Source organism: Heloderma suspectum, chromosome 12 (genome assembly GCF_057233095.1).
Source record: "Heloderma suspectum isolate Gila_16-S chromosome 12, 16-S_ref, whole genome shotgun sequence".
In the NCBI taxonomy this organism is placed as follows: Eukaryota; Metazoa; Chordata; class Lepidosauria; order Squamata; family Helodermatidae; genus Heloderma; species Heloderma suspectum.
In genome coordinates, this window is record NC_139469.1 from 24,005,227 (window position 1) to 24,033,220 (window position 27,994).

At 47.9% G+C, this 27,994-nt stretch overlaps 1 protein-coding gene across 1 annotated transcript; it reads right to left on the reverse strand.

Moving 5' to 3' along the window:
- Window positions 1–4,190: 4,190 nt before the first annotated feature.
- On the reverse strand, window positions 4,191–27,965 carry NME4 (NME/NM23 nucleoside diphosphate kinase 4). The gene is made up of 5 exons (XM_084818795.1): window positions 27,796–27,965; window positions 14,745–14,875; window positions 11,853–11,954; window positions 9,469–9,581; window positions 4,191–4,622 (listed from the first exon to the last, which is right to left on the reverse strand). The coding sequence occupies exons 1-5, from the start codon at window positions 27,929–27,931 to the stop codon at window positions 4,502–4,504; spliced, it is 603 nt and encodes a 200-aa protein (XP_084674921.1). The 5' UTR covers window positions 27,932–27,965; the 3' UTR covers window positions 4,191–4,501.
- Between the last annotated feature and the right edge of the window lie 29 nt (window positions 27,966–27,994).

The following is a 27,994-nucleotide window of genomic DNA, read 5'->3' on the forward strand; positions in this document are numbered from 1 at the left end:
AAAGAACAGAAAATAGAGAGTAAGAATAAATGGTAAATTCTCCCAATGGAGGGAAGTAAATAGTGGGGTCCCACAGGGGTCTGTATTAGGACCAATGCTTTTCAACCAGTTCATAAATGATCTGGAATTAGGACTGAGCAGAGAAGTGGCCAAGTTTGCTGATGACATCAAATTATGTAGGTGTCATCAGCAAAAAGAGATTGTGAAGAGCTCCAAAAGGATCTCTCCAAACTGGGAGAATAGGTATCTAAATGGCAATGTAAGCAAATTAAAAGTGATGCATACTGGGGCAAAAAATCCCAACTTCTAGTATAACCTGATGGGATCTGAGCTAGCAGTGACCAACCAAAAAAGAGATATTGGGGTTATGGACAGCTCGATGAAAATGTCAACCCAGTGTGCCACTGCTGTAAAAAAGGCAAACTCCATGTTAGGCATAATTAGAAAAGGAACTGAGAATAAAATTGCCAATATCATACTGCCCTTATACAAATCTATGTTGCAACCACACTTGGAATACTGTGTACAGTTCTGGTCACCACACCTTAACAAAGATATTGTAGAACTGGAAAAAGTGTAGAAAGGGGCAACGAAAATGATCAAGGGGCTAGAGCACCTCCCCTATGAGGGAAGGTTACAACAGCTGTTAGCTTGGAAAAAACGAGGGTAAGGGGAGACATGATAGAGGTCTACAAAATTATTCATGATGCTGAGAATGTGGATAGGGAGATGTTTTTCTCCATCTCATAATACTAGAACTCAACCCGGGGTCATCCCATGAAGTTGATTGGTGGGAGATTCAGGACAGATGAAAGGAAGGACTTCTTCACACAGCGCATAATTAAACTATGGAATTCGCTACCACAGGATGTAGTGATTAGTGGCCACTAATTTGGATGGCTTTAAAAGGGGCAAATTCCTGGAGGAAAAGGCTATCAATGGCTACTGGTCCTGATGGCTATGTGCTGCCTCCAGTACCAGAGGCAGTGAGCCTCGGTACACCAGTTGCTGGGGAACATGGGTGGGAGGGTGCTGTTGCACTCATGCCTTGCTTGTGGGTTCTTGGTCAACACTGGTTGGCCATTGTGTGAACAGAATGCTGGACTAGATGGACCCTTGGTCTGATCCAACATGGGTCTTCTCATGTTTCTAAAGGAGAGGAGGAAAAAATGGACAAAGTAACCTGAAAAAATAAAAAGATCTAAGCTGCTGAGCTCAGCTAGGCAGGGTCCGTCTGGGGAGGCAGGGTAACCCCTCCCCGTGGAGAGGATAGTTTGAATTGGACTGATTACCTTGGGGTGCACCCCTATATTCTGGGGGGCATCCCAAGGCTAACCCAAATGTCTTCGCATGCCCCCCAGATGATACAGGAGAATGGCGCTGGGGGGTGGCATTTTACCCCAAAGCAAATACAACAAGAGGGATTTTCCTGAGTGTGACTTACTTTAGAGTAATCATGCATAGGATTGTGCTGCAAGTTACAAAACACCCATGTGGTTTGGTCCCTAGAATCAGGCCAATGTTGTTGCTTCTCCCAGGATCTATATCAAAGCTCCAAACAGCAAGGAAACAGCTTACTGTTTGCTCAGAAAGGAGCCTCTCCCTGCCTGCCCTGGCTGTTGCTGATCTTCACATGGCTGCCGCCATGCCCAAAAGCATGTGGATGTCACGGGATGCAAGGTCCTCAACAAAGGAAACCCTTTCTCCCTCCCCTCCGCTCTAATTGTTCATGTGCAGGGCAACGAATGTCAGTCTGAACATCACAAACCTCTGTAATACTCGCCTAAATCTGGTTCTTGCACCAGAGGCTCAAAAACAAACTACCCAGATATGCTAAACTCCAGCTTCAGAAAATCTGGCCTTTATTGGACACTTCCTGTTGCAATGAACTTGGATAGGGATCTAAAAGCAAGCAGATCCTTTGGAATGTAGACACTCTTCTACTGGGATGTGCACTTTGGTCCTGTAGCCCAAACTGAACTTTTCAGGCTAACAAAGCAACATTTCTTTCTTCCTCGCTCACTGGTGCCAACACCCAACAGTAGGGAGGTGCAGATTCTTCGACTAAAACCTTCAGGGTAGATCTAGGATCTTATTTTATGTTCTGTGCGCCTAGTTAGCATGGTCTACGCTCTTTTGAAAAACCCTTACCGGAGGGAGCAATCCAATGGCCGCTAGACGCTGTCTAGAGGGCCATAGGATTTTTTGCTTCTGGGAACCAAGGTTGAAGCCAGGGCTCGCAATGCGGTTCCCAGAAACGACACTCCCCGCCCTCTCGTAGCCAGCGTGGTTCTCTCTGTGCCATCTGCATCTCCACTCTTGGAAATGGAGCGTGGAGATGGCGAAAAGGGAGCAGTCCCGGGGGCAGGGAGGGGAGGAGACCGTGGAAGCCGTGTTAGCTTCCTATATGCTGGGTGGCCTCCTTCCCTCCCCGTCCCCAAAGCTGTGGCTAGACAAATTAAATTGGCCACCAAGCCAAAAATGAAGGACCACCCTGCATTGGATACTCAGCAGCCTCCAATGTTCGGGGCTGCAGATTATCTCAGTGGGATTGTGCTCTAAATCACCAGTATTTCTACATGAAATCTTTGGCAGAGGCCCAAGGGTGGTCATGTGTCCTTTTTTACAGGACAGTCCTCTATTTGAAGGGCTCTCCTGTCCACTTCCAGTTTAAAGATAAAGAAAGACCATCAGAACTGTTGTATCAACAATTAGCACTGGGACAGCAGGCTACACCAGCAGGCAAACAGGTAACTTAGTCATAGTCTACCACAGGTGCACTGTATTTCTATTTAAATTATAGTAATTCGTTCTAAATTTGCATCTATACATATAAATCAGCACATGCAAATTTTATGCAAATCACTGCCATCCTCTTTGATGATGCATTTCTTCTTTTTGGGTGATTCATAAGTTGCCACCTTATCTTGTAATTCTGGGCCTTCTGAGGTTAGGAAGGCTGTTACCAGATAGAGGGCCTTTACTGAGGTGGCACCCAAACTCTGGAACATCCTTCCTAGACAAGTTTGCCTGGTGCCATCTTTGTGTGTTGGACTGGGACTTGGCCATGAAGCTCACTTGGGTGACTTTGGGCCAGTCACTGACTCTCAGCCTAACCTACCTCACAGCGTTGTTGTGAGGATAAAATGGCGTGGAGGATCATGTATACCAATTTGGGCTCCTTGGCAGAAAGGTGGGATAGAAATGTGGTGAATAAATAAATAAATAAGGGAGCAATTCTATGGCCGCTAGACAGTGGCTAGACAGCCATACGGCATCTTGTTTTCTGGGAACTGACCTTGGAGCCCACGCTCTGAGGTCGGTTCCCCGAGTACCAACCTCCCACCATTCCACACTGCCTCAGAGGCAGCATGGAACAGCCCCATCCTCGGCGCTCACAAGAGAAGAGCGGAGCGGCCAAGCAGGGGAGTCTCTGGGGGCATTCCGGGGCAGACGGAAATGCCTGTATGACACATCCAATGTGTCGTACAACAGCCTCCTTCCCCGCTCAACCCTCCCACGGCTAGACAGCCAAAATTGGCTGTCTAGCCAAAAATTGCAGGGCAGGAGGAGCGTGGAGGGAAGAATCCCCTCCATGCTTCTCCTGTCCTGCATTGGATAGGCAGTCACCTCCGAGTTTAGAGGCGGTCGCCTATCTGGACAGGCTTGTGCCCTAAATGATCTTTTAGGTGCCAGGTGAAGTCTGTCCTGTTCTTCTGTGCTTTTTAGTGGTATTTAGGATCCTTTTAATGATTTTTAGCTGTTTTTTAATCATTGTGGTTTTATTTTTTGGTTGTCTGGATTTTATTTTGTGTTACTGCTTTTATTGACCGTTGTCATCCATCTTGAGAGGATTCACATAGAAAGGTGAGTTGTTAATCCTATGAATGAAGGAAGGCCAGTTCCCACACTCCTTGCATTTCCACAGATTTGAACAGGGCCACGTCGTGTGGAAAGTCAATTGTAATTCCCCTTATAGCTTACAGCGGAAGAGTAATGACTGGGTACGTGCTATGAGCTTTGTGAAATTTTTGTGAACCGCCCACAGAGCTTTGGCTATGGGGCGGTAGAGAAATATAATACATGAATGAGGAGCTACCGTATCTGGAAGCCTTCCAAGTGCGCATGCATGTGTGAAATATCGCAGCCAAGTTGCTGGCCAGACAAACCATGGGCACAACAACTTCCATGCACAGAAAACAGACGTGGGTTTGTACAAACCAGCTTTTAATGTGAATTCTATGAAGACCCGTACTCCACAGTTTTCCTGCCACATCAGTCAATATTTCCAGACAACAGCCCCATGGTAAGACCGATGCACTTGGCAGCTAGCAAAATGGGCTGTGCAAGGGGTGCCCCCTGCTCTGCCAAGCAGTGGCTGAGTGGATGAAGAACCACATCCTTCTTCCCACCCCGATTCAACGGGCCAGAACACGGATCAAAGGCAACATGTCAGCAGAGGTAGTAGATCTGGCATCAGGGTGTGGGCAAGGCCAGGCCCTCAGAGTTCATACATGATTTTGTGATCACAGCAGTCCCAGTCTATCAGCTCGTTGTTGCGGAACCAAAGGCTGATCTCCCTCTGGGCTGTCTCCACGGAATCGCTGGCATGGACGACGTTCCTGTTTCCAAGAAAAATCTCACCGTGAGGGCACATCATACATTAAGGCCCCATCTCCTCTTGACAAGTAACATCAGTTTTATACCGCGTTACCTGTCATGGCCCATTCCCTCAACGTGTCCTGGGTAGGGCTGGCCCAAGATGTTCTACTGCCTGAGGTGAAGGGCAAGATGGCATCCCCTCCCATTCCATGTACAAAAGCTGACTGGACTCGTGGTTTAATCTTTCTTGGACACTGGCAATGGGACAACATCCTCCACCACACCCGAAGACAGTAGGCTAGTTTAGGCCAGGCCTAGGGCAGGCCACGTGACTCACAGCTCTCTACTCCCAACATTTGGCTGCCGCCTCCCACCATCTGTTGCCTGAGGCAACTGCCTCACTCTGCCTCATGGTAAGACCGGACCTGAACCTGTGAACTGTAGCTGGATGAGGTGCCAAAAATTCTTTGTTGGGGATGCCTGGCTTCCCATTGCAGAACTACATTTCCCAGGATTCCCTGGAAAGAGCCTACTATAGTCTACATATGTCCTCCTGAATGTTGTTGTTCAGTCGTGCAGTCGTGTCCGACTCTTCGTGACCCCATGGACCATAGCACACCAGGCCTTCCTGTCCTGCGCTCTCTCCCGGAGCATGCTCAAGTTCATATTCGTTGTATCGGTGATGCTATCTAGCCATCTCATCCTCTGCTGTCCCCTTCTCCTTTTGCCTTCAGTCTTTCCCAGCATCAGGGTCTTTTCCAGAGAGTTTTCTCTTCGCATTAGGTGGCCAAAATATATGAGCTTCAGCTTCAGGATCTGTCCTTCCAGTGAGCACTCAGGGTTGATTTCCTTTAGGATTGACTGATTTGACCTCCTTGCAGTCCAGGGGACTCGTAAGAGTCTTCTCCAGCACCACAGTTCGAAAGCATCAATTCTTCGGCGCTCAGCCTTCATTATAGTCCAGCTCTCACAGCCATACATTACTACTGGGAAAACCATAGCTTTGATTAGACGGACCTTTGTCGGCAAGGTGATGTCTCTGCTTCTTACTATGCTGTCTAGGTTGGCCATAGCTTTCCTCCCAAGGAGCAAGCGTCTTTTAATTTCATGGCTACAGTCACCATCTGCGGTGATCTTGGAGCCCAAGAAAGTAAAATCTGTCACTGCTTCCATTTCTTCTCCTTCCATATGCCAGGAAGTGATGGGGCCAGATGCCATGATCTTCGTTTTTTTAATGTTGAGTTTCAAACCAGCTTTTGCACTCTCCTCTTTCACCCTCAACAAGAGGCTCTTGAGATCCTCTTCGCTTTCTGCCATTAGGGTGGTATCGTCTGCATATCGGAGGTTGTTGATAATTCTCCCAGCAATCTTAATTCCGACCTCTGATTCATCCAACCCAGCATTTCTCATGATGTACTCTGCATATAAGTTAAATAAGCAGGGTGACAATATGCAGCCTTGTCGTACTCCTTTCCCAATTTTGAACCACTCGGTTGTTCCATGTCCGGTTCTTACTGTTGCTTCTGGACCCTCGTACAGGTTTCTCAGGAGACAGGTAAGGTGGTCTGGTACTCCCATCACTTTAAGAATTTGCCACAGTTTCTTGTGATCCACACAATCAAAGGCTTTAGCGTAGTCAATGAAGCAGAAATAGACGTTTTTCTGGAATTCTCTTGCTTTCTCCATGATGCAGCGAATGTTGGCGATTTGATCTCTAGTTCCTCTGCCTCTTCTAAACCCAGCTTGTACTTCCGGTAGTTCTCGTTTCGCATACTGCTGAAGCCTAGCTTGTAGGATTTTGAGCATCACCTTACTGGCATGTGAAATGAGCGCAATTGTGCGGTAGTTTGAGCACTCTTTGGCTTTGCCCTTCTTTGGAATTGGAATGTAAACTGACCTTTTCCAGTCTTGTGGCCATTGTTGAGTGTTCCAAATTTGTTGGCATATTGAGTGCAGCACTTTAACAGCATCATCTTTTAGGATTTTAAATAGCTCAGCTGGAATACTGTCATCTCCACTAGCTTTGTTGTTACTAATGCTTCCTAAGGCCCACTTGACTTCACTCTCTAGGATGTCTGGCTCAAGTTCATTGACCGCACTATCATTGGCTATCAGGGACATTCAGATCTTTCCTGTATAGTTCTTCTGTGTATTCTTGCCACCTCTTCTTAATCTCATCTGCTTCTGTTAGGTCCCTGCCTTCTTTGTCCTTTATCATGCCCGTCTTTGCACAAAATGTTCCCTTGAGATCTCCAATTTTTCTTGAAGAGATCTCTAGTCTTTCCCATTCTGTTGTTTTCCTCGATTTCTTTGCACTGTTCATTTAAGAAGGCCTTCTTGTCTCTCCTTGCTATTCTCTGGAACTCTGCATTCAGTTGGATATATCTTCCCCTTTCTCCCTTGCTTTTCGCTTCCCTTCTTTCCTCAGCTACTTGTAAAGCCTCATCAGACAGCCACTTTGCTTTCTTGCATTTCTTTTTCTTTGGGATGGATTTCGTTGCTGCCTCCTGAACAATGTTACGGACCTCCGTCCATAGTTCCTCAGGCACTCTGTCTATCAGGTCTAATCCCTGAAATCTATTCCTCACCTCCACTGTATATTCATGAGGGATATGATTGAGGTCATACCTGAATGGTTTAGTGGTTTTCCCTACGTTCTTCAATTTAAGCCAAAATTTTGCAACAAGAAGCTCATGATCTGAGCCACAGTCTGCTCCAGGTCTTGTTTTGACTGACTGTATAGAGCTTCTCCATCTTTGGCTGCAAAGGACATAATCAATCTGATTTCGATATTGACCATCTGGTGATGTCCATGTGTAGAGTCGTCTCTTGTGCTGTTGGAAAAGAGTGTTTGCTATGATCAGCGTGTTCTCTTGGCAAAACTCTATTAGCTTTTGTCCTGCTTCATTTTGTACACCAAGGCCATGCCTGCCTGTTATCCCGGTGATTTCCTGACTTCCTACTTTAGCATTCTAATCCCCTATGATGAAGAGGACATCTTTTTTTGGTGTTAGTTCTAGAAGGTGTTGTAGGTCTTCATAGAACCGATCAACCTCAGCTTCTTCGGCATCAGTGGTTGGGGCATAGACTTGAATTACTGTGATGTTGAATGGTTTGCCTTGGATTCGTACTGAAATCATTCTATCGTTTTTAAGATTGTACCCCAATACTGCTTTTCCCACCCTTTTGTTGACTATGAGTTCTACTCCATTTCTTCTAAGGGATTCTTGCCCACAATAGTAGATATGATGGTCACCTGAATTAAATTCACCCATGCCTGTCCATTTTAGTTTGCTGATTCCCAAGATGTCGATGTTCAATCTTGCCATCTCATGTTTGACCACCTCCAGCTTACCTTGATTCATTGATCTGACATTCCAGGTTCCTAAACAATATTGTTCTTTACAGCATCGGATTTTCTTTTCACCACCAGACACATCCACAGCTGAGTGTCCTTTCGGCTTTGGCCCAGCCGCTTCACTCTTTCTGGCGCTACTTGGAAATACCCTCTGCTCTTCCCCAGTAGTATATTGGACACCTTCCGACCTGAGGGGCTCATCTTCCGGCGTCATCTCTTTTAGCCTTGTGATACGTTCCATGGGGTTTTCTTGGCAAGAATACTGGAGTGGGTTGCCATTTCCTTCTCCAGTGGACCACATTTTGTCAGAACTCTCTGCCATGACCTGTCCGTCTTGGGTGGCCCTGCACGGCATAGCTTATGGCTTCACTGAGTTACGCAAGCCCCTTCACCACAACAAGGCAGTGATCCCAAATATCCTGAACCATCTTCACAGGGGGCTGAGTCATATGGCCATTCCGATGTAGAAAAACTGTTTTAACAGAGGTCCTCCCAGATGGAGACTCCACCCCCAGGAGCATTCTGGGTGAACCATGTTCTAATGTTGGCTCTGCATATGCAGTAGAATCAGTGGACTATACCACTTCAGACTGCAGATGGGGGAGGCATTTTGTAATGCCCCCCCCCCACGTAAAAACACTCTGCAAATATAAACAAGCAAATCGGAGGGAAAGGTTGAAAACTGCCTGCACTTGTTCTGTTACTGTTCCACTTCCAAGGAGTTTGTTTAAATGCAAGGGAGCATTCAAATATGTGATCCCAGCCCGCACCTATGCAGTCACTCTGAAGTAGTATAGTCCAGCCTGCTACTTTATTCTGCAGCATGGCTAGACTGGGATGGGCAACTAGTGGCTCTCCAGATGTTTTGGCCTACAACTCTCATAAGCCCTAGCTAGCACAGCGAATGGTGAGAGATGATGGGAGCTGTAGGCCAAAACATCCAGAGGGCCAGAGAGGCTGCCCTATGCAACCTCTGGTGTAGACAGTAGTTAATGTGGTTCACCATGAAGTAAGGGTACAAAATAGAATGTTATGTGAGTATATCTAAAAACAGAATGTTAAGCGAGTACATCTAAGAATGGAATTTGGTTTTATTTGCAGACTGTGGAGGTGAGAAAGCAAGCAAGGATCTGGTTATTGACAGGCAACATAATGCTTACATTTCAAAACCTTCCTAATTAATTAACCTAAAACTAATATTCCCCTTTCCCATTATTTATGCATTGCTATCTTAAATCGCCGGTTTCACGATTTTGACCCAGAAGAGAGACAGACTCCTTTCCCATACTGGCAGTCTCAGATCCTTGTGCAACAGCAGGAACCACCCTACAGCATACTGGACCAAACGGTTAATCGGGCTCTGTTTGCCTGGTGACAGGGCTTTCGCCAGACAGATGACATCTGCACCCATTGTGGATGGCTAAACGGCCAGAGATTCCTGCCAAGGTTTCAGCTTAGCAGCATCAGTCAAATCAAGGCTTGCCTGGCTGTTCTGGCCCGAGCTGTACCTGCTGACGTGAACACTGAAGTCTCCCCGGACTGTGCCTGGCTTGGCTTCCGCAGGGTTCGTCTCCCCCACCATGGCTCTGGTGGTCTTGACAACGTTGTAACCTTCCCAGACCTGCAACGGACCCAGGGGAGTGGAAGAAAGGTCAAAGGCCAATGGCTCTGAAATTCTTATTAAGAACCTAAGAAAAACCCTGTTGAATCAGACCAAAGGCCTATTACCATCTAGCATTCTGTTCCCACAGTGGCAAACCTAAGGTACCAACGGGAAGCCCAAAAATGGGACATGAATGCAAAAGCACCTTTCTGCTCGTGTTCCCCAGCAACCGGTATGGAGAGGCATACTCCCTCCAATACTGGAGGGAATATTGCTACCATGACTAGGAGCGATCGATAGCTTCATCCTCCGCAGATTTGTCTAATTCCCTTTTAAAGCTGTCCAAGCTGACGCCTACGCTGAAGCAAAGCAGCTTTCAAGAATATCACTCTCCCAAGACATAATATATCTAAAACCTACTCACTGTCCTCTACTCACTGAGAGCAGGGGCAGTGGTGGTGAAATGCAGGATGCAAGAGACCCAAGTTCAAACCTGCTCTGCCATGATGCTTACTGAACTCTCTCTCTCTCTCTCTGCTTATCCCACTTGTGAAATTAAACAAGGAAGTAACTGTAAAGCACTCTGTAAGGTGAGCAAGGCTGGCCCCACACATTTTGTTACCTGCAGTGAATATGGTGACCCCTCCTCCCAACTTACATGTATAGAAGAAAACCGGACAGGCAGTTGACTCTTCCTTCAACATTGGCGACGGGACAACATCCTTGATTGTGGGGCAGCAGGCTAATTTAGAGGGCCCCATGGCACAGACAGCTCTATCCTCCTACAGAGGGGAAGGGTGGAAGGGGCTGCTACCACTGCCCCCACACCACCCAGCATCTTCCACATGAGGTGGTGGCCTCCCCCTGCCTAATGGTAGGGCCAGCCCAGCGATGGCTTGCATTTGGTTTCGTGGCTCACAAACTGTGCAGGCTGCCTGGTTTTGTGCCATGCTATCCTTTACTATCATATGCACATGTCCCATCACATGACCGCAGTGCAAAACTGTCTACCCCACACCCGGAAGTGTCCCAAAACCATCAGCCAGGCTTACAGTCTAGGACAGGGAAGGGGAACCTCTGGTCTGCAAGCCTAGCCCAGCCCGCAGAGATTCCCCATCCAGCCTGCAGAGACCCCTTGGCTTCCTCCGGGAGGTGGGGCTTGCCCTCTAAACCCCTCCCCCTGGAGGAATTCCCTGTTGGGATTCCCCTTAGCATCCAAAACAACAGCGCCTCCCCCTTAAACTCCTCCCAAGTGACCACGGTGAATCCCTTCTCTTATCCCTCATTAAAGGCAGCCGCCGGCGTGATCACATCACTCCGGTGCTGAAGGAGTTGTACTGGCTACCAGCTGTTTTCCAGGCCAAATTCAAGGTGTTGGTTTTGACCTTTAAAACCCTATACAGTTCCTGCCCAGCCTATCTCAAGGAGCGCCTCCAGCAACACCAAACAGGCCGCTCAACAAGATCAGCCTCAGATGGCCTTCTCTCTGTCCCATCAGCCAGGACAGCTAGGCTAGTGAGGATGAGGGAGAGGGCCTTCTCTGTGGTGGCCCCCACTCTGTGGAACTCCCTCCTTAGGAAACTCCACCATGCTTTTAATGAGCTTCCGCCACACACTGAAAACTTGGTTATTCAGGTAGGCATTTGGGGTGGGTTAGGGTATTTCTAAATAATGCTTAATGTGTAATTTTACTGTTTTAAACTGTACTGCTGTACATCGCCCAGAGTGGCCGGGTGACCGGCCAAATGGGCGATTAAGAAATTTAATAAATAAAATAAAATTGCAAATAAAATGCAGCACCAGAAACTCCACCAGGACTGCGAGTTGCCACTTGCAGCCCCAATGAGGATGGTGCGCGGTGCACAAATGAGCCGTCCTGCTCTGCCAGCGCCGGAGAAGCTCTTCCCGGTGCTGGCCGAGTCCCAGCTTCACATGTTGAGTCTATCTGTGTGCCACTCACCAACCTCATGGGGCAACGAGTAGTGTGCAAAGGAGGCGCCTGTCTCTTCTCAAGTCCCGGTTTCACACGCCACTCATCATCTCATCAGGGCTGCTCCCAGCGCCAGCTGCATCCCTTCCTCCGTGCTGAGAGCCCCACGGAGAAAGGCAAACTGGGCAGGTTGTGCGGTGGATGATTGAGCGGGTGTGACCATGCCCACTGATGTCCTCCAGTCTGCAGAGGACCTGATGGAAGGTGATTCATCTCCCTACCCAAAACCACATCCCCAAGTCTGGTCTAAGAGTCTGCGCTGCCACTGGGTATGCGCATGGATAAGGAGAGCACCTTACCATGGCGACCACGGGTCCTGAGGTCATGTACTGAATCAGCTCGTGATAGAATGGCTTCCTGCGCAGCTCGTGGTAGTGTTCCGCCAGGATCCCTTCATTGGCCTGCCAAAAAAGGGGACTCCTGAGATCAAAAACAGCAGCCCCTTACAGACCACTGGGGAGGCCCCAATTCGCGTCCCTTCCCTTTCAGAAGTTAGGTTTTCTTTGGTACAGTGATGGGGCCTTTTTGTAGTTTGGACCCTGAGAAAGGCCTCCCTGGTTCTGGACTTCATCTCATTTAAGACAACTGGTGAAAACACTTATTAAATTCAGATTGGTTTTTGGAATCTGGGAGGCACAAAGGACGTTGATCTCAGAACTGAGCAGTGTTGCCTGATTGGAAGCTGAACTGCACGCCTATACTTTAAATCAGCCTTCTCCAGAATCACCCTGCTGACTGAGGATTATGGGAGTTGCTGTCTAACACAACCAGCTGGGGAAGACTGCCTTGAAGTCTTCCTATCTGGCAGGAGACAAGGCACCACCGCATCTCTTGCCTGTTCCCTTCTCAGAGTTGTCACTCATCTCCTCCTCCCAAGCTGCTGAAATTGATCGAGACTATGCCATATAGCAAGCAGGGGAAGCGAGAGAACAGGATGAGGAAACGCGGCCGCCTTAACTCCTCCCGCTTCGGGAGATCTAAAGGTATTTGAACGTTCTCTGCTTTTGAGCCCTAAGAATCAGCCGCTTCAGCTGCAGCTTTCCTGCTTTCATTCCTGCCACTTTGCTCTTCCTAGAGTTATCAAATGTTGCTACCCAGCTTCTCCTCCTATGCCTTAGGAACATGCTATGAAGCAGCTTCCTGAATCAAACCAATGGCCTATCTAGCTCAGCACCGGGCACATCAGGAGCCTCGCAAGCGTTTTTAAGGCGGGGTGTGCCTCAAGTAGGGATGGCTGTCAAAGGGAAATCCGGCCCTTTCTAAGCTCGCCGGATTTCCCCGGAGCCCCTGGCTCCCCTTGCAATTGTGAGCTGAACCGCGGGCTTTTCCCCGAAATCTGGGAACTTTTCTTGGACCTCCCCCCGCTTAGTGACATTTACACAAATTGCAGCTGCAATTTGCGTAACTTGTGCAAAGGTTAGCCGTAATTTGCATAGCTTGTGCAAAACGCGGCCATACTATGCTTACTTGCACCAATTGCAGGCGCAAATTGCACAAATTAAGCATATCATGGCCACAATTCACACAAGCTATGCAAATTATAGCCAAAATTTGCACAAGTTACGCAAATTGGAGCTGCAATTTGTGTAAATGTCACTGGGGGGGGGGATCCAAGAAAAGTTCCCAGAGGAAAGTGGAAAATCCCTCTGAAAATCTGCGAGCTGGCCCAACTTGATCTGCGGTGAGTTGGGACAGCTTGTGGGTAAGCGAGTCAAAGTCCAAGGGGCCAAGCTACTAAAGGCTCAGTTAACTTTACACCCTGAACAGATTCCTCTGACATGCCTAGTGTCAAGGATGAATGTTGCCTGCTTTTCAGGTACATTTTTACATGTGCTTATTAAAGGTTAATATGAAATTATAAGCTACCACATTCAATATTACTGAAGCAAGTTTATAACAAGGGTAGGTACGCTGACTTTTTAAAATACAAAAGAAATCTGACAGAGGCTGGACAGCCACCTGTCAGGGATGCTCTGACTTGGATTCCTGCACTGAGCAGGGGGCTGGACTCGAAGGTCTTGTAGGCTCCTTCCAACCCTACTATTCTATGATTCTATGACCTAACAACTAATAACTGATCAAAGTAAAAATTATAGAATACCAAGACACCCATGACTACAACAGCAGTCTTTTTTTACCTGATGATCTCCAGGAGGGCTCAGCCCCCCTTGCCAATCTTAACGGGGGTACTGTCCACCCCCCCCCCCCAGTCCAGGATCTACTCTACACTGACTGGCAGTGGCTTTCCAAGGTTTCAGACATTTGTGTGCCTGTCATGCCTGGCAGGGGATGAATCTCCATCTGTAAAAAGGGGCCATCTGTAGGGGGACTACATGGATTTGAGGTCACCCTTCTGCACTAGGGATGCTGGAGAAATTCGAGACAGATTAAAATGAGCTCGCATTTCTAAGAATCCGACCTGCGGAATCTGCTGCGGAGCGACCCCCTCAGGCCCTGCGGAGTCCATGGACTTTTGGATGATTTTTTTACTTTCCTGAAATTTACGCATATAAATCCGTAGAAAAATACATAAGCTTCTGCCGAGGAAACGCAGAATGGAATAGGGGACAATACACTAAATGTTAAGTACTGGGATAAATTATGTAAATACTTATGTGAATATTTCCGTATTTTTCCACATGATGAAAAAAAAATTCACATCCGTCTGTGGGCGGATGACAGAACGAAAGGCACCTGACAATCCGCAAAACAGATGGAGCGGATTTTACACAGTCCGTACATCCCTATTCTGCCCCAGGCAAGTAAGGAATCCAGAATGACCATTGCAGAATCTTGCTTTCTGTCTTCACGCAGGCTGCTAGAATTGAACCAAGGGGCATGGCGGTGTGGGATTCTGGGTTGCCAAACTGTCCAGAAAAAACACCCAGGTCTAACCTGCTCCTGTACTGTTAGCCGCAGTGTAATCAACAGTTGAAGCTTTTCCTGGATCAGTTGCTAATGCCTGTAAATCACAGTGCTTTTAAAGGCAGACAAGCTGGGACTGATTGAAAAGTTGGCAACTTTAGTGAGCCCCCACCCTTTTTTGGTGGAAATGACACCACTTGACCAACAACCCCCACCCCAAACATACACCCATGAAGGCCAGTGCAAGCTATATCAGGACAAAAGGGTGTGTTGTTTGTACACATCTCGCACAGCTCTCACTTCCACTGTTCTGCCAGTGAGCATACCTGGAGCAACTTGAGGCCCACGAGCTTGAAGCCACGTTTCTCAAAGCGTTTGATCACATCTCCCACCAGTCTCCTCTGAACCCCATCTGGCTTCACGGCTATCAGCGTGCGCTCCTGCAGCCCAGCTATGCCTGCCGGGCAAAAGACAGAGAGGTTAGAGCCAGACACCTTAGGAGACCAGAATGGCTGTGACGGTACCAAGGAAACAGAACTGGGGATTATCCCATGAAGCTGAATGGTGGGAGATTCAGGACAGCACGTAGTTAAACTATGGAATTCGCTACCAGGAGACATGGTGACGGCTAACAACTGAGATGGCTTTAAAAGTGGGTTAGACAAATTCGTGGAGGATAAGGCAAACGATGGCTGCTAGTCCTGATAACTATAAACTACCTCCAGGATCAAAGGCAGTATGCCTCTAAGTACCAGTTGCTAGGGAACAGCAGCAGGACAGGATTATTCCACTCATGTCCTGCTTGTGGGTTTCCCATTGGGGCATCTGGTTGGCCACTGTGGGACACAGGATGCCGAACTATTCAGGCCTTTGCTCTGATCCAGCAAGGCTCTTCTTGTGTTCTCCTTGTGTAATGTAGAATAGGGTCACTTCCACAAAAAAATGAATTTCAGCATTCATTCAAAATTAAGCAAGATGCTAGTCCTCATTATTGTGGGCAGGACAGGGACAGGGACTCTGCAGACCCCTCTGGATGCTGTTCCTCTGTGAAGAAAACAGCAGGAAGTATGGGTGTTGAGCTGTTTTTTTGAATTGCCCAAGACCCCCATTTCATGTCCCTCTGTCCCTACCGCTACCCCCAATTTTCATACAGTATAGCTTCTTTCCTTGTCCACCTCAGAATATATGACTGGAAAGAATAGGGCAACTCCTCTCCCTGCATGTGCTGCGTATGGATGAAGAAGAGGTTGTACTTTGCCACGAGTGGAGCAAGCCATAAATGAACGGCATAGCCCCCTTTGTGGAATGTCAAAATCTCGAAGTTGTGGGGAGGGGGATTTTTAGCGGCAACTGGGAACAGAGCCTATGCTTGCAGAATTCAAACTGGATTTATTAGTAACAAACTAGATCCAATTCAAAGTACCCTGAAGCTAGCCTAAGTATAGAAGCCAGACGAAGCAAGAACGTCTTCTAAAAATTGGTCAAGGCTCAGACACTGGCAAACCCTCAGGAGATGTGTAAGGTGGCTCACAAGCTATGAGTACACCCTCGTAAGGCAGAGATGGTCAAGGTGCATGGATGACAATAGGTAAGGGGGCATTCTTATTTGGTTTTAATACTAGTTAAGGTGTATTAGGAAAGGAGGTGGCCCTTCCCTTACGGAGGTCATGTCTAAAAAGTTTGGGCCCTACCACATCCTTAAGGGAAGGAGCACCCAATAAACTAAGCCTGGTGCCTTGGGAAGGCCATTCCAACTGTGGAAATAATAAGTTACTCCTGACCCATTTATGTATGTATGTATGTATTTATTTATTTATTACATTTATATCCCGCCTTTTTTTCCTCCTAGGAACTCAAGGTGGCGTACATAATCCTCCTCCTCTCCATTTTATCCTCACAACAACAACCCCGTGAGGTGGGTTGGGCTGAGAGTCTGTGACTGGCCCAAAGTCACCCAGTGAGCTTCCATGGCCGAGTGGGGACTAGAACCCGGATCTCCCGGCTCCCAGTCCAGCACTCTTGCCACTGCACCACACTGGCTCTCCACACCACACTGGCTCTCCATCTAATTCCATCTTATGCGCCAACTGCAGCCTGCACACTCACCAAGGGCAGCCCTGCAAAGAGTGCATTACTGTGGTCTAGCTGCTGCAGCCCTCCTGCCTGAGAGGAGCAGGGAGAAAGTCAGTGTACTGCAGTGGTTAGACTGTCTAAGACGAGGGAGACTGAGATTCAGATCTCCACTCAGCCATGAAGCTCATTGGGTGATGCTGGGCCAGTCTACGCAGGGGCCGGCCTGAGACATTTTGCTGCCTGAGGTGAAGGAAAAAAATGCCCCCCAGTTCCATGTACAAAATCCAACTGGATTGACAGTTGAATCTCCAATGCTTGCGATGGGACAGCATCCTCCACCACACCCGAGGGCAAAATACTAGCTTAGGGGGTTGCAGCAGAAACAGCAGGGGACCCACCCACCAACATCTTAGCAGAAGCAGCTGCCTCACTCTGCCTAACGATAGGGCCGGCACTGCATCACCATCTCTCGGCCTAACCTAACTCACAGGGTTGTTATAAGGATAAAATGGAGGGGGAGAAGAATCACATATGCCATTGTGAGCTCCTTGGAGGAAGAGTGGGATAAAAATGTGATTAATAAATGAATAAGGGCCATAATTGGCCAAAGAGCTCTCCTCTGATGAAAGCAGAGGCGGCCTCTGCTCGCTCTATGATCACTGCCGGGCCCACTGATCCATGGCGAGGCAGTTCCGTCCACCATTTCATGTTACTTGCAGTCACTGCGAGTAGGCCGCATGCCAAGATGAGATCTCTGTGGCTCTGTGAGACACTGGGAAATCCAGAATTCAAGTCTCAGGTTGGGGGCAGGCCCAAAGCCTCAGGGGAGAAGTCCCTGTTTACATCTCCTATGTAGTAGCACATTGTGAACCGTCTGTGTGGGACCGGAGAGAGAAGACAGCCTGAGGCGGAGAGTGTCAGCGCCTCATCAGAGCATACTTTTGTTCCACCTGGTGGTTTTTCAAGCTGTGTTCTGGGGCAAAACAGGGTTGCTTGGCAGCTAATCTGCTGGCATGGCTTTAAAAGGGGATTCATTAAATTCATGGAGGATAAGGCCAACAATGGCTCCTAGTCCTGATGGCTATACAGTCAGGGCCAGAAATATTGGAACAAGGATAACTGTTCTGGCAGTTGGCCTCTGTACACCACCACATTGAAGTTGAAAGGAAACACCCCCAGATGGGAGCGAAGTCAGGACTTTCAGCTGTAATTCAAGGGGTTTGACAAGAGTATGGCACTAACCGTTCAGGAGTTACAGCCAGTAGCATGAACATACACACCCCATCGTTGGTGGCTCATAAGTAATGGAACAAACCAACATAATTTCAAACTTAAGGATCGCCTTTAATACCTGGATGAAAATCCTTTGCAGTCAATGACTGCCTGAAGTCTAGAACCCATTGACATGACAAAATACTGAGTCTCCTCCCACAAGATGCTTTGCCAGGCCTTCACTGCAGCTGCCTTCAGCTGCTGCTTGTTTGTGGGTCTTTCTGCCTTCAGTCTTGTCTTCAGTAAGTGAAAAGCATGCTCTGTTGGGTTGAGATCAGGTGACTGACTTGGCCATTGAAGAACATCCCACTTCTTTGCCTTGAGAAACTCTTGGGTAGCTTTTGCTGCATGTTTTGGGTCATTATCCATCTGCAATATGAAGCAGCGTCCTATCAGTTTGGCAGCATTTGGCTGAATCTGAGCAGAAAGTATAGCCCTATGCACTTCAGAATTCATCCTGCTACTTTTATCAGCAGTCAGGTCATCAATAAACACCAGTGACCCAGTTCCATTGGCAGCCATACACGCTCATGCCATAACACTGCCTCCACCATGTTTGACAGACGATGTGGTATGCTTTGGATCATGAGCTGTTCCTTTCCTTCTCCATACTTTTCTCTTCCCATCATGGTACAGGTTAATCTTGGTTTCATCAGTCCAAAGAATCTTGATCCAGAACTGGACAGGCTTTTTAAGGTGTTTGCTGGCAAAGACTAATCTGGCCTTTCGGTTCTTGAGCATTCCCAGTGGTTTGCACCTTGTTGTGAAGCCTCTGTATTTACATTCATAAAGCCGTCTCTTGACTGTAGATGTTGACAATGATATGCCTACCTCCGCAAGAGTGTTCTTGACCTGGCTAGATGTTGTGAAACGGTTCCTCTTCACCATGAGCAGAATTCTGCAGTCATCCACTTTAGTTGTCTTCCGTGGTCTTCCAGGCCTTTTGCTGTTGCTGAGCTTGCCAGTTAATTCCTTCTTTTTCAGGATGTTCCAAACTGTTGTATTGGCCACTCCCACTGTTTTTGCTATCTCTGATGGGTTTATTTTGTTTCCTCAGCCTAATGATGGCCTCCTTCACTCGCATGGACACCTCTTTGGGCCTCATGTTGGGAGTTCCAGTGAACAGCTACCAAATGCAAATGTAACACTCAGAACCACCTCCAGGCCTTTTATCTGCTTGAGTGGTCATGGGGTACCCAGGAAACAGGCCACACCTGGCCATGCAGCTGCTTGTCAGCCGTTCATTCCATTACTTATGATCCACCAACGATGGGGAGGTGTGCATGCCACTGGCTGTCCTTCCTGAATGGTTAGTGCCCCCCTTTTGCCAAACCCCTTGAATTACAGCTGGAAGTCCTGACTTCGCTCCCATCTGGGTGTGTTTCCTTTCGACTTCATTGTGGTGGTATACAGAGGCTGACTGCAAAAACAGTTATTCTTGTTCCAATACTTCTGGCCCTGACTGTATGCTTCTTCCAGTGTCAGAGGCAGTCTGCCTATGTACACCAGTTGCTGGGGAATATGGGCAGGAGGGTGCTGTTGCACTCATGTCCTGCTTGTGGGCTTCCCATTGGCAGCTGGTTGGTCACTGTGTGAACAGAATGCTGGACTAGATGGACCCCTAGTCTGAGCCAGCATGGCTGCTCTTATGCTCTTATCTGGAGCATTTTTTATCCTTCTAGTCAACGTAAATGTGGCATTCATATAAATTAGAGCCAGAAGTCACCAGAACAACATTGAATCTAGCGTGCAAAGTCCTAAAATGGCTGAGGACCCAGGTACTCAGGACCCATGGGCAGTTGGTTGGCCACTGTGTGAACAGAATGCTGGACTAGATCGACCCTTGGTCTGATCCAGCAGGGCTCTTCTGATGTTCTTCAGTGAGCTCAGAGATGGCGAAGCTTTACTGAAACCCACCATTACCACTCTTTCCCTGTCATGGGCAGCTGAGGGGAGTGTTAGGCACCTTTCAGGGTACCTTCTCACTTTGTGAGGGGCAACACAGAGGCCCAACAGGCCTGACCAATGGCCTGGGTGAATGGAGCGTGCCCCTGGAACACAACCCAGAATCCTCAGCAATGCATAGGCGTTCTGTGGCAGGTGCTGTGAAGCAGCCTTCCCCAACTTGCTCCCCTCCAGATATATTGGAGTACAACTCCCAGCATCCCCCGGCCAGTGGGGGACACTAGGCATTGTAGTCCAACACATCTGGAGGTCAACAGATTGGGGATGGCTGCTTCTGGGTTCCTCTGCAGGTTATCCTTAGCAGTACTAGTGGGATCTACAAAAAAATGTTGCAGTATGGAGTTTTCCTGTTCAGCATTCTAGCCAGCCAGCCACCTAGCTATGTTCTGTTTCAGGACACTCCATTCCACCTCACTGGTTTTCTGCCCTCCTTCCCTTGACACTCTGTTTCTGTGGCCAATGCTCACTGGGCCCTTTTTTCCCCGTAGGATTCCCCCACCTTAAGATGATACCTACATCTGCAAATTGTGAAGTTTCCCTGAGCTTGGTCAGACCTCCCTCCCGTGCAGGAGTGGTGCTGTTTTGGCTACAGAAGGATCCACACACAGAGAACGAGTTTGCTATTAGTATAAAGGATCATACCCTTTACACACTAGCATAAGCCCCACCAACAAGGTCTGCCAATGGCCATGGCTTTTCCTTTAATCCCCACATTTTATCCCTCCCCCCCCACACACACACACAGTCACCCCGCCGTTTGGGAATCACAAATAAAGCCTTGCTCTCTGGAACAGCAAGAACATAAAGTTCTGTTACACTAGTGTGACCAAGGAACAGAACCTATGATGCAACTACGCAGATAAAGAGGCGAGGCTATGAGATAACTGGCAGCTCGCTTCTTAATGGCTGGAGTCATTGGGGAAAGGGAACATGTTTGGTTTACCAATAGTGTCCCTAACAGTGACAAAGAGGTACCAAAATCAAGTAAGGAAAGTTGGGAAAAGTCGCTTGTTGTGCCGATTTTTAAAGGAGGACAGGAATCTTCCTGCCCAATTACAGACCTATTTAGGCAAAACTCTATGCCAAATATTCTTTGTTCCAACTTAAGGAAATGGTTGACTGATATAGTTGCAGAACAGCAAGGCAATTACACAGCTACCACACACAACAGTTTGGTTCCTGCATATTTAACATCTCTGTATCTACTCAGGCAACACTAACAATGCCAGCCACATCATCAAAGGTTCATTCACCTGCTCATCTGCCAATGTGATATATGCTATCAAATCTACCAGCAATGCCTTTCTGAATTCTATACGGGACAAAGAAGCCAGTCTCTACACAAAAGAATGGACACAAACTTGACATCATTAAGGGAAGTATTCAGAAACCACTAGAACAATTCAGCCTCCAGGACATTCTTAGGACAGCTATTCTTGAACAAAGGAACTTCAGAGGGAAACTCCAGTGTGAAAAACTGCTGAATTAACACTAACAAGTTCAGTGCTATCACCTCCGGCCCGAATCAAGATAATGTTTTTTTATCCCACTATGGTGGGAATTAGGTTACCAATGACAGGATGCTTTTGTTGTCATCAAGACTGCTTATTAAACTGTTACGGTCATTATGCCTTAACACAATTGTCGCTATCTATATTTCTTGCATTTTGTTTCCCTCAACCTCACTTCCAACATTTCCCTCCCTGATGTTTTGAAATGTTGGCAAACTCGCAGGGGTAAGTAAGCCCCTTCCTGAATTTAAAAGCCTGAAGTCATATCCTATATCCTCAGAGATATTAGATTGGAAGTTAGGGATCCATTTATAATTTCATTTGTTTTGTTTGCTCGTTTAGTACTTTTATTCTGCATTCACTGCCTCGTTGCCAGCACCTGAATCTTTGTACAACACATGGTCGACTGGAATTGGAATCTTCCAGAATAAAATTAACAAAATAACAAAATAAAACGCACATACGAATGAACAAAGGACTGAGAAGGTGAAGCCTTCTTTGCAGCAGGGGCTGTAGCTCAGTGGCAGAGCACCTGCTTTGCATACCAAAGCTCCCAGGTTTTATTTATTTATTTATTTATTATTAAATTTATTAATCGCCCATCTGGCTGGTCACCCAGCCACTCTGGGCGATGTACAACATACAATAAAACAGTTTAAAACAATAAAATTCTACCATAAAAACATGTTCTAAAATACCCTAGCCCACCCCAAATGCCTGCCTGAACAACCACGTTTTCAATGCATGGCGGAAGCTCATTAAAGAGGGGGCATGACGGAGTTCCCTAGGGAGGGAGTTCCACAGAGTGGGGGCCACCACAGAAAAGGCCCTCTCCCTCTTCCCCACCAGTCTAGCTGTCCTGGCTGATGGGACAGAGAGAAGGCCATCCGAGGCTGATCTTGTTAAGCGGCCTGTCTGGTGCTGCTGGAGGCGCTCCTTAAGACAGGCTGGGCCGGAACCATATAGGGTTTTAAAGGTCAAAACCAACACCTTGAATTTGGCCCGGAAAACAACTGGTAACCAGTGCAACTCCTTCAGCACCGGAGTGATGTGATCTCACCAGCGGCTGCCTTTAATCAGACGAGCCGCCGCGTTCTGTACCAGCTGCAGTTTCCGAACCGTCTTCAAGGGTAACCCCACGTAGAGCGCATTCTACGTAGAGTTCAATCCCTGACTCCTCCAGTAAGGATATCAGGTAGTAGATGAAGGCAAAGACTGACCGCTCTCTCTGCCTGAGAACCTGGAGACACACTGCCAGACAAAGTAGACAACGGTGGATTAGATGAAGTCTGACGCATTAGAAGTCATCTTCCTACATTTCTGTAGGTCATTTTCCTGGGCTTCATGTCAACGCTGCAAAAGTATAATTTAGAGAGCAATCCTATGGCTCCTAGGCAGAGTCTGGAGGGCTGCAGGATACTTTGGATTCCTGGATCTGAGCTCAGAGACAGTGCTCTGACCTCGGAGCTCCACTCCCCCTTGCAGCCAGCGTAGAGAGAACTGCGCCGGCGAACTCGGAGGGGGCAGAATGGGGTGTTCCTGTGGGCGGGGAGGGGACTGGGGAAGCGGGGATATGAGCTCTCCCCAGCCACCTTCCTTCCCCATCCTTGACACTTCAGCTAGACTGGCGAAAACAGTCATCTAGCTAAAATACGGGGGGGGGCGAAGATCAGAGGTTTACTGCCATCCCCATAGGATTGCGCCCTTAAGAAGAGAAGGCAGTAACATCTATATTCAAGGTGACTGGTCACCATTATCTAATTCCAAGATGACACCATGGTATAATACAATGTAGGGGTTTGGATCTTATTTACTGGATCTGTGTAAGTTATCTTTAAGAAACACTTTAATCTTTATTAGGGTTATGTCTGAACTTGCCAGCAGCAGACAATAACCTAGACTTACACTCTGTATTCCATTGTTCAATCTCGGCACATGTCCAGCAAAAACTTCTCCAGTTACTTGAAGAGTAAACCCAAACTGGCAGAAATGAGAATATTTCCTGGCAAACAGTGATAAAATGAATGAAGTGGCCAGTTTTGTCCTAGCGGTAGTGAAATGCGTCGGAGTTACTTTGATCCTCACACAGTAGAACGTAAGCTGTGTACCTGATATTGATGTTTTATGATGTTTGCACCGTTGATCTCGTTTTTAAAAGCTGTTTTTGCGTTTACTGTGACTGTTGTGTTTTTCTGTTTGAATTGGAACTTGCAACCAAGATAAATACAGTTGAACTGAAGTGCTCTAAAACAAAGGTGGAATTATAATTTGGATGCAGAGGTTCCATTCCAGTTTTGAAGCAGGTCCTGCCTTGATCAGAGGCTTTCAAACTGTGTTTCACAAGCTCCATTCAGGTGGTTTGTGGGAAAAATTGTGGAACAGTCAAGAATATCTGTACTTTAGCTCTGCACTTGATGTATGTTTTCTAACAACAGAGATAGAGGCTGTTTTGACCAGGGCCAGCTTATTGAGGAGGTGACCAAGGCCTGAGCCTAGGGCCCATGATTTTCATAATAGGGCACTGGCTCAGCCCACTAATTTTTCCCTGTTGAGATATCTTGCACATTTTTTATTATTAGATTTTTCATACCTCTAAGATGAAAGCTTGGACATGAATTTGTACCTTGAAATTCTGATGGTTTTTTTTTTGTATTGTGTTTTTGATGATGCTAACTATATTACTTTAACAGAAAAGTCAATAGAAATTATTGTTAAAAATAGTTAAAAGGGCTCTTTTCAGCCACCTGGCTTGTAATTTTCATAATATAGCACTGATTTTGACAATGATGCTGGTACTTACAAAAAAGATGTTATTACAATATGAGTTTTATGTATTCGCTTTAATTTGTAGGACAAAAAAATGTTTATCAAGTGGCCAGCTGAATCCCCCAGAAATGTTCAAGCGGTCCATGAAAAAAGAAAGGTTTGGAATCTGCTGGCCTAGATGGAACCCAAGAGTTTGGGGAAGCAGTGAAAAGGATAAACACTTTAATGCTCAAAACTGCCCCTCCCTTCCTCTCTTTTTCCCAAAGGCCTTTGCATCCTGCTGAAAAAAGAATGGCAGCTCTGGGAAACAAGAGAGACTCGACAGCAGACATTCTTTTGAAGAAGAGGAAAAAAATATCAGGACAACGCTAGAAAAATGCAAAGCTGGGAAGATCCCTTGGCTGGGATCTAACTAAGGGGTGGGTGGGATTGCAGCCTTGAATGATGCATCTGGGAGCAATTATAAAAAAGGACAACTTTAATTAGAAGGATAATACTACTACTTAACAAACCTATCGTGCATTTAAGTATGCAGAGCACGTCTTATGCATTAAAGAGAGTCTCGTGGCAGATTAAAGACGGTGGCACAAGCTTTCATGGACTAGATCAGACCCTGCTTTGTTAGATGCAACAACTACAGTTGACAAAGTGGGATTTAGTCCACGAATGCTTATGCCACCATCAGTCTGCTACTTAGTCTTTAAAGGTGTCACAAGGCTCTTTTTGTGTGCTTGATATAGCAGACTAAACCGCCTACCCCTCTGGAAATTGTACATGATGTACAACAGCGTTGTAAAGTAGGCCAGCAGAACCCATTCATCAAATCAGTTTAGAAGCAGGGTTTCAGTACATTGAGAAGGGTTCCAGGAAGGGCAAGAGGGAGGATTAGTTGATGAAAGGAGCAGTCTCTGATGATATCACCTTACACTAGGGCTCAGTTTTCCACTGAGCGAGGGGGGGGGACGGGACTGACAACCATCCTACCAAACACAGAGGTAACTATGGTAGCTCATTACAAAAAAAGCCCAAAGCCACAGTAAGGCAGTACCTTTATAAGGATCAACTACCAAAGCATCACAGAGTAGCGAGCAAGCTTTCGAGTTCTCCAGTGTTGTTCTTCAGGTTGAACATTACGCAAAATAACAAGGATGGATAAGAAAAAGCTCAGCATCACATTCAAGCCCCAAAGTATGCAGTTTGCAACCATCTTAAGGTGGAAGTTTTAGGTAGACCTTTTCTCCTCCCCTTCCCCTTGTTTTCCTTAACAACCAGGCTGAGACATTAAAAGCTTGCTTGCTATTTGGTGCTATTGTACTTAATACTTATAATATTAGCCTGGGTGTGCCTCATCTCATCTGATCTCAGAAGCTAAGCAAGGTCAGCCCTGGTTAGTACTTGGATGGGAGACCGCTTGGGAATCAGGCTTCCTGCATTGAGCAGGGGGTTGGACTCGATGGTCTTGTAGGCCCCTTCCAACCCTATGATTCCATGATACCCCTCCAGTAATGCTGCTTGCCTGACCTTGTATGATCTCGGAAGCTAAGCAAGGTCAGCCCTGGTTCATACTTGGATGGGAGACCGCCTGGGAACCAGGCTTCCTGCATTGAGCAGGGGTTGGACTCTATGGTCTTCTAGGCCCCTTCCAACCCTATGATTCTACGATTCTACGCTGGTTTTTGAGATATCCTACCATAGACACTCCACACAAAACGCCTGGGAAAATGGGCCAGTCTGAAGGCACCGGGATGCAAGACTGGGAGACAACTTTCCAGTGAGGGATGTCGCCCATCAGCTTACCAACAGAGCTGGCTCCATGTTTAGGGGATGTTCTCAGCGGTTTTTGCTTCCCTGAACAGGCCCACATTCTCCTCAGCACTGCTGCCACTTTCAATTTGCTTGCCCTGTCCTTTGGGGCCCAATCCACTCAGAGAGAGAGCGCGAGGGAAGCAGGGGGCAGGTGAAGAAGATGCCCCAGCGAGAAGGAATAACAGAGACGCCAGGAGTTGGCAGTGGGCCATCTGGTGAAGTGAGGGCCAAACAAGGCCAGCTCCTGGCACAGGCCTTACCGGTACTGTGTGAGGGAGGGGGCTCTAGGGTTGCCACCCCCCACAGCTTGATTTCCTTCCTAAACTCTTCTTGCGTGGACCAACTTGTGGGTGCTAGCTTGCATACTAAACAGGGAATGCCGGGGCATCTGGCCACCGCGCTGGGAGGAGATGCCAAGATGGGCATTTGAGGACTGACAATGGGGTTCAAGCCCAGCTCTCCATGATTTCAAACCAGAGATTTCCCTCCAGGATAGCAAGTCCAGAGAGACCGAGGAGTGATCCTCATCCATGCACAGGACAGGCCCTCTCTGCAAGCAACAGCTCTTGGTAGGAACACCACAGAGGATGCCAGCCTGTGCCACCAGAAGGAAAGTCCAGGGAGTTACCTTTGGGAAGGGCTGCTTGTTTCTACTCTGTGCACTTTGAATAAATAACAGGGATGGCGCAGCCAAGCTACAAATGCCTTGATGAGAAGGAATGCCTGAGAGACGATGCCAAGCCAGCCAGGATTTGCTAGCCTGGGCAACCACAGGGAATTCTGGGGTTGGGGTGCAACCCTTATGCCTCCTCAAGGGATAGCAGAGGGAAGGGGGGGGGCTTGGAAGAGGTTGCCCATTTGTATCTTTCAGTTGCGTGCAACTAGGGAGTGCCCAGCGGTGTTTCCAAAAGGAATATCTAATGGCTGCAACCTGGAGCGGGTTGGGTTAGGGTGGCCGTGTGCCCTGCTTTCCAGAGAACAACCCTCTGTTTGAAGGGCTGTCAGAGGACAGTCCTGTATTTGCAAGGCATCCCCTATTTGTAGGGCTGCCCAGTTGAATTCTGGTTTAAAGATCGTGAGCCGTCAGAAGGTCAAGCAGGCAGGGGCCGCGGAGCCGCTCACCACCAGTTAGAGCCTGGACAGTAACCTGAGCAGCAAGCACACACGTCACTCTCTGCCCCGTTATAGTGGGAGATACGGCATTTCTATTAATTTATAGTAATCTTATCCAAACATGCATCTCTACATGTAAATTGGCACATCCACATTTTATGGAAATCGGTGTCCTCTTTTGTCGGGGGGGGGGGCAATGCATAAGTGGCCAACCTTGGGGCGGTGTGCGCGCGTTGGTACAGCGACCAACATTTTCCTGTCTGTGGCCAACAGGTTTTGGGGATGGAAGGCCACCAGATGGCATGCCTAGACAAAATACTCTCTAAGGGTGTAATCCTATGCACATTTAGACATTTAAGAAGTCCTACGATTCCCAGCATGCTGGGAGCTGTCAGGCTTATTTTTCTGTCTAAACACACACAGGATTGCACCCTAGTTTGGATACCCCAAGACAAGGCGTGCAAGCACCGGAGAGTGCCAAGCCATATAGGGCATCCCGAAGAACACTGGGTGCCTGTTGTCCAGCGCAGCGATTGCTGAAGGCGAGGGGATGAGCGGCAGTGTGGTGCAGGGGTTAGAGCGTTGGACTGGGACTCGGGAGATGCGGGCCCTAGCCCTCACTTGGCCCTGAAGCTCCCTGGGTGACTTTGGGCCAGTCATTGCCTCTCAGCCTCACCTACCTCACAGGGGTGTTGGGAGGATAAAATGGAGAGGAGGACGCCTCGGGCTCCTCGCAAGAGGGAAAAAAGCGGGATATAAATGTAGATGATGATGATATCAAGAGAGGGGTGCGCGCTAATCCAGCCGCCCCGGGGGCGGAGAGGAAGGCGATACAAGCTCAGCCCAGCCCAGCCCCGGGTGGGGCACTCACCCGTGCTATACAGCCGCCCCCCGGGGAGGCGATCGGAGGGCGCAGCCGCCAGCGGCGTGAGGCTCTCGCTCCAGCCCAGGCTCCGTGGTCGCCGCAGCAGCCAGCTCCGCGCCACGCAGCGCTGGAGGAAGCCCATGGTGCCTGCCTGCCTGCCTGCCGCGCAGGGCAGGAGGGGTCCGGCCCGGCCCGGCCGGGTATA